Raw genomic sequence first — 6,230 nt, 5'->3', positions numbered from 1 at the left:
TAACCAGATATTTCACTTTAAGTGCGTTCATTAAATATAATTTGTAACACAAATTTAATTTTTAATTTTTACGAAAAATTGTTCTTCAGGTAGTAATTTATATTTATTTTAAGATACTATTACCTACTTTAAAAATCTCAAAGGTTATAACCACTTGAACGTCCGAGTTTGACAGCTGTTTTCCGGTCAAACGTCCGCCCGCGCGATCGTAATTTCGCAGCGCTGAGCGTATGTTCCCTTATCAACTTTAAAGCATGATATCTGACTAATTACTAAAGCTATAGCAAAGTAAAAAATACCTACACATAGCTGAATCTATGGAGAATTGATATTTGTTAATATTAAAAGACAAATATTAACTTAAAGTACAAAAAATAAAATAAAAATGTAGAAAAATAGGTAAAATTTTAGTTAACTTTTATTTTATACCAAGTTTTAGTACTTTACTTTATAGTTTATAGTAATTTTATCTATTTATCGTGAAAATAGATTATATAAGCTTTCATTTGGTACCTAAAAGTCAATACTTAACATACCGTAAATCTTAAAATAAACCAAAACAAAAACACTCTCTCCACAATTATCACGACTCGCATCGCGATAACACTCGACAGCGAAATGTCGTCAAGATGGCCGACCTTTTAAGGTTTCGTACACACTAGTTTTAGCGCAAATGGTCATATTTGAAATAAAAGACAAATATTAGATGCTATTATTTTATTTAATATTAATATATAAAAAATGTAAATCATATTATGTAAAATAAAAGGTAAATTTTAATTAGGTTTTATTATTTAATTATACTTAATATATAAAAGTTGTTATATACATATACATCGTGAGGAAACCTGCATGTGTCTAATTTCATTGAAATTCTCTCTTCTTCAAGCACTCACCCTGTTCTTCCTACGGTTTATGATAGGCCTTAAAACAACCCTCGATGCAAAGATTGACGTCGCATTCTTCGCACTTCCAAATAGTCCTGGTTTTTTTTGGACACATCCAGCAACATGTATTTTTTGATCCTGTTCTAACCGGAAAGTGGTTGCTGTCAACTATGGGTCTGGCCTGTGTTTTATGTCGTACGGTAGGTCGGTTCACAGTCGTCACTACTTGTCCAGTCGTATTTGATCTGACATTCAAATGTCGTGATTCACTTGTCAAATCTATTTGTCGATGTCTTTTCAGTAAGTCTTCCGCAAGTACAGTCCGAAACTTACGATGTGATATTTTCCGGTGAACACTGGAAAATATCACAAAGCAATTGAAAATTGCAACATTGTACAGTCTACGGAAGAGTTTTTTGTACCAAACTCTGTTCCTCACACGTTCCACGGGCTGAGCAGACAGAAATTGATCTTTCCTGTCTATTCCTCCCATGGTCTTGTTGTAGTCGAGTACTATGCTTGGTTTATAAGTCAGTCTGTTGTATTTGTCTGTAGTCTCAATTTGAAGGTTATGATATGTTGAGATCAAGCTCACAATGTTAGCATCTCGCCATACCAAAACGGACAAATCAGAACAGTACGTGGCCACTACTTCACCTTGTCGCAATTCTGTCTTTTTTAGGTGTCTCACTGCGTCAGGAAGGAATTCACGATTGAGTCTCAGTGTTCCAAAACAGTCTGTCTTTTGATTTTTAAGACATCTCAATAGTAAAGGACTATTATAAAAATTGTCCATTACTAATGTATGTCCACGGTGAAGCAGGGGCTCGATCAAGTCGTATACAATCTTGGCAGTAGCCGTTGTAGGTCGGTCATTGTAAAAACTCGTCGATAGACTGTTATTCGTCTCGTCATTATCAGGTCTGTCAATCGGCTGTTCGTCGTCTGGTTGGTCCACCTGTCCGTCTGTATTGTCAGCAGTCACTTCTGTGTCTTTGCCTGTGTACACAAAAAACGCCCAGAGATAGCCACTAGCCGAATCACACAGCTCATATGTTTTCACACCCACTTTTGCGGCCTTGGACTTTATCTTTTGGGCGAAACTCAGCCTGCCGTGCCATTTGAGGAGTGATTCGTCAATGGCTATCACTTGCGAAGGCATATACAGAGTCGAAAACTTTTTGTTAAAATAATCTAGTATGGGTCGTATCTTACATAGTTTAGTCTTGTCCTGTAATGTCTGCGTGTCGGCAAAGTGAATCATTGTTTTTAACAATAGAAATCTGTTATAAGACATTATTTTTGAAAAATATTGGAATGTTCCAAACCCGTTAAATCTAAAATATGCCTCTTCTTCCGGTAAAGGAAAGAGGCCCTGTAGGATTTGTATTGTTAAAAATGTGATCATTTCGTTTCTGTCGGTAGGAGACCACCGGTTGAACCGAGAGTGAGTGGATAGCTGATTCTGCTCTCGCAGCAAAGCTATCTTCTGCTCTGCGTACCGATTGGTCTCTGTGCAAATAACATCGATAAAGTCGACGTCGAACATCTTGTCGAAAATGTCAGTCGGTCGAGTCTGGACATTAACGTCAAAAGTTGGTCCTGACGTTCCAGTAAATATCTCACGCTGACCGTGGAAAGTCTGTCTGTCTTTACTCCAGTTAAAAGTGTAACTGTCATCGGGCATAATGTCACGTACAGCTCGATCATTAGCGTCATCTTCCGCCTGTAAAACTTTGGTCTGAAAAGCAGTTAAGTCATTAACGCATGCGGGTTCAGCCGCAGTGTTACGCTCCAATCTAATCGGGAGGATATCACTGTCCAAGTCATCAATATTTAGGTTGTCATCATTGTCACTGTCATAGAAGTCAAGCAGTCGCAACCACTCATCCATGTCAGTTGCATAACTGTGATCATTGACACCTGAAATAAACTTTGTATATAAAACCCATCACCCTTACTGATACTAGTATGAATAAACACCGGCTATTAATACTAACAAATTGCCGGGGGACCAGAACTACAAGGGCTGGAAGTGGATGCCGCGGCAACGACAACTTCTGCACCGATTTCTGTACAAAAGAAATTTAATTGAACTAAAAACAATAAGAATTGATCAGAATCTGATTCTGACTTTTGATTGGTAAAAGTTAGTTAATTAGCAGTCAGAATCAGATTCTGAAAAATATTTGCTTTTTGACATTTGCTGTTAGGTCCAGTCTCTTTCTTCCAGCTTTGTTGACTGAAACAAACATATTTTTCACGCAAAATTATTCTTACCATGATTCAAATAGACAGAAAAAACATACCGGGTATAATAAGAGCTGCATCAGAGGGACACCGTTCTGTAAAAATAACTTTAGATGTAACGTATTTTAAACTAGGCAAAGTAGTGCGGCATAAGAAAGAACCTTCTTAACGACAGAATGAGATACGCCTGACTTAAATGCAACCACTGCTGGTTCTGTTCAGTTTTCTTAAATTAATAGCTTTACTTGACCACCACCACCACTTTATTCATGGCAAATCTCTAATAACCACAACACGATCAAGTCATGATCTTACCTACAAATTGAGGGCCACGTGATGTGGATGGAACTTCTGCGGGTTCACCTGGACGAGTGTACGAGTGTTCTGAAACAAACAAATTTAGATATAGCGCACTTTATACATGGCAAATCACTAATAACCACAACACGATCAAGTCATGACCTTACCTACAAATTGAGGGCCACGTGATGTGGATGGAACTGCTGCGGGTTCACCTGGACGAGTGTACGAGTGTTCTGAAACAAACAAATTTACATGTAGCGAACTTTAAACAAGGCAAATTACTAATGACAATGAGGTAATGATCTTACGTCCTGGTAGGTCTTTGAAGACGCAGGGTATTCGTTCTGGAGATGCCTTTCTGTAAAATAATTATGTATTGTAATATGTTACTGAAAAGACAAACTGATAGTTTTAATATATAGCGATATTACACACAAACACACACACACATATATATATATATATATATATATATATATATATATATATATATATATATATATATATATATATATATATATATATATATGTGTGTGTGTGTGTGTGTATATATATATTCATTCTTTGTTGCTCGTTTGCGTGGTGGTGCATCCGGTAGGAGCATGCGCTCCAGTTCAGCTTCCCGTTTGCGGGTTAAAAATTTTCGCTTCGCCTCTGCCGGGAGCGCGTTAATGCAGCGTTGGGTGAGTTGCCTCTCCGCCCGGATTTGGTGTAACGGGTCTTCTTGAATAGCACTGAAAAAAAGTAATTTTTAAAAAAGCTGTAAAATATATGTCTGTATAAATATGTCTTCCTGCAGACTTTTTCGATTGCTATCATAGAAAAAGATACGCACGCCTGTCCACCTCGTCCTCTCCCACGGCCTTGTCCTCGCGCATGCCCACGTCCACGTCGACGCGCCCCTCTTGCCGCATTGTTACTAATAGATCTAAAAAATAATTATAAACTGTTACTACTACTTTACGCTTTAATAGTTGCAAAATAAAAAGTTGTCACATATGGGACCCTTTTACTAAAAAAACGTTCACTTACAGTTGATCAATCAGCACATCACCACGTCCCCCACGGCCTTGGCTGCTACTGCCTTGGCCACCACAAACATTTATATTCTCAGACCTAAAATTTGTATAATTCAATGTTAGATTTCTTAAAAATAAAAATATTCACATTCACGTTAAAACAGAATACAAAGCAGCAAATAAATTTTAAGATTTTTTGTTAGACATATTTTCCAAAACTCCAACTCCAACACACACACATACACAAAGCAACAAAAATGATACTGCATATTTTTTTATTTATATATTCTTCTCGTCACAGAACTAATCATGGATTGTCATTCATAATAAGCGTGTATGCAAAATTTAAACTCAATAGGATGAGGATAAGTGCTTTAAAATTTAGTTGCAAGATATAACCCGAACAAACAATAAAGTCAAATAAAAGTTTTTAATAAAAAAAGCTAATTAAAAGGTCCACACCAAATTTTAAAAACGCAAAACCAAATAAAAGCAAAAGCCAACGTGGAAAACCCATATCCCGCACAGTACCGTTTGCCGTTTGTACAAACCCTTATTTTGACAAAATACGTAAACGTTACGGGCGGCCGTAGTCGCCCGCCATTAAAATCTGCGGAACAGGACAATAAAACTTAAAATACTCACTTCTTTTGTTACATTTTAACCTTGAGAGGGTGTTTAAGCAGTAATTATGAATTGTTTACTGTCTACAAGTAATTATTAATCAATATTTTTTAGAATCAACAGAAAAATATGGCTTAAATCTAGCGAACAACAAAACATATTTTGTTTCCATGTCAATTTATCGTCGCAACAGACTTTATTCATAGGATATTTGACAATATTCGTTGAGTATGAATCTCAACAATAAATTCGATATACGATAATCATACATTAAAATAGTAAAAACAGAAATACTTACATTATAAACACTAGCACAACCAAACCACTTCACCAAAACACAAGAGTGATATTTGACATTTTTTTTTTTAAATTTCTGAGTAGCCACAGACTTCTGATGAATGAAACAGTACACGTTTTTTATCATAGATACGTATAGTGTCGAAAAAAATAAGCTATTTCAACGATAACATAAAGAAAAACGACTTAAAAATTAACAAGTCTGTTGGGCTGCCATAGTCGCCCTAACGTTCAACCGGAAAAATTTTTGGGCGACTATAGTCGCCCGGACGTTTGAGTGGATAATAAATCATAATCAATTTCATGAAGTTTTATCTAATGTTACTTAAATTCAAAGAAATATTTTAATTAGAACAGACTTTATATATTTGTTTAATTTTTCTTTAAACTATAGACACTTTTAATAATATTACTAAATGTTCAACATATAGCCGCTTATACCATGTACCACGTATGTATTGTAGGGTACGTCCCGTACTACCTGTTAAACCAGAAAATAACAATCGTAAAAGTATTTATAATTTCAGGCACAAGGCAAAACGAAACGTAACTATTTCCATGATTGGTAGCGCATTGGTTGTTTAAATGATTTATCGGTAACTTGCCAGTGGTACATTGGCCAGTATGTCTACCTATTTTAAATTAATAAGTTAAAGTATTACACCGCTATAATATTAAAGGAAGTGCTAGTACATCTCTTATGGGTAAGTCACTTCTTTCTGAGTCGAAGAAATTAAGCTACGTAATTTTGGCGATAACAGAAACTTATCTACTATTAAAAAATCCTTTGGAGAAATGATACTGGAGGCGAAAGCAATGAGTCCCAGGATATTAAGTTTTGATCTAACTT

The 6,230-nt window shown here is 35.9% G+C and overlaps 1 protein-coding gene and 1 long non-coding RNA gene across 6 annotated transcripts; both read right to left on the bottom strand.

Annotated features, from left to right (window-relative positions):
- Positions 1–896: 896 nt before the first annotated feature.
- Positions 897–3,889, bottom strand: LOC124533643 (piggyBac transposable element-derived protein 4-like). 4 transcript variants are annotated; one of them, XM_047109049.1, is made up of 6 exons: positions 3,749–3,889; positions 3,605–3,673; positions 3,453–3,521; positions 3,197–3,232; positions 2,888–2,959; positions 897–2,810 (listed from the first exon to the last, which is right to left on the bottom strand). In XM_047109049.1, the coding sequence occupies exon 6, from the start codon at positions 2,779–2,781 to the stop codon at positions 907–909; it is 1,875 nt and encodes a 624-aa protein (XP_046965005.1). In that variant the 5' UTR covers positions 2,782–2,810; positions 2,888–2,959; positions 3,197–3,232; positions 3,453–3,521; positions 3,605–3,673; positions 3,749–3,889; the 3' UTR covers positions 897–906. The 4 variants fall into 4 exon arrangements, with proteins under 4 accessions (XP_046965005.1, XP_046965008.1, XP_046965007.1 ...); XM_047109052.1 differs by lacking the exon at positions 3,453–3,521 and having other exon boundaries at positions 3,197–3,452; XM_047109051.1 differs by lacking the exon at positions 3,453–3,521.
- A 73-nt stretch (positions 3,890–3,962) lies between these two features.
- LOC124533592 lies at positions 3,963–5,659 on the bottom strand. Of its 2 annotated transcripts, XR_006966701.1 has the most exons (4): positions 5,382–5,659; positions 4,473–5,069; positions 4,276–4,368; positions 3,963–4,174 (listed from the first exon to the last, which is right to left on the bottom strand). It is a non-coding gene; the product is annotated as an uncharacterized LOC124533592 (long non-coding RNA). The 2 variants fall into 2 exon arrangements; XR_006966700.1 differs by having other exon boundaries at positions 4,473–5,659.
- Between the last annotated feature and the right edge of the window lie 571 nt (positions 5,660–6,230).

The sequence above is a fragment of the Vanessa cardui genome, chromosome 11 (genome assembly GCF_905220365.1).
Source record: "Vanessa cardui chromosome 11, ilVanCard2.1, whole genome shotgun sequence".
Lineage (NCBI taxonomy): Eukaryota > Metazoa > Arthropoda > Insecta > Lepidoptera > Nymphalidae > Vanessa > Vanessa cardui.
Note: the sequence above shows the minus strand (reverse complement) of the source record. Positions and strands in the feature narration are given on the sequence as shown.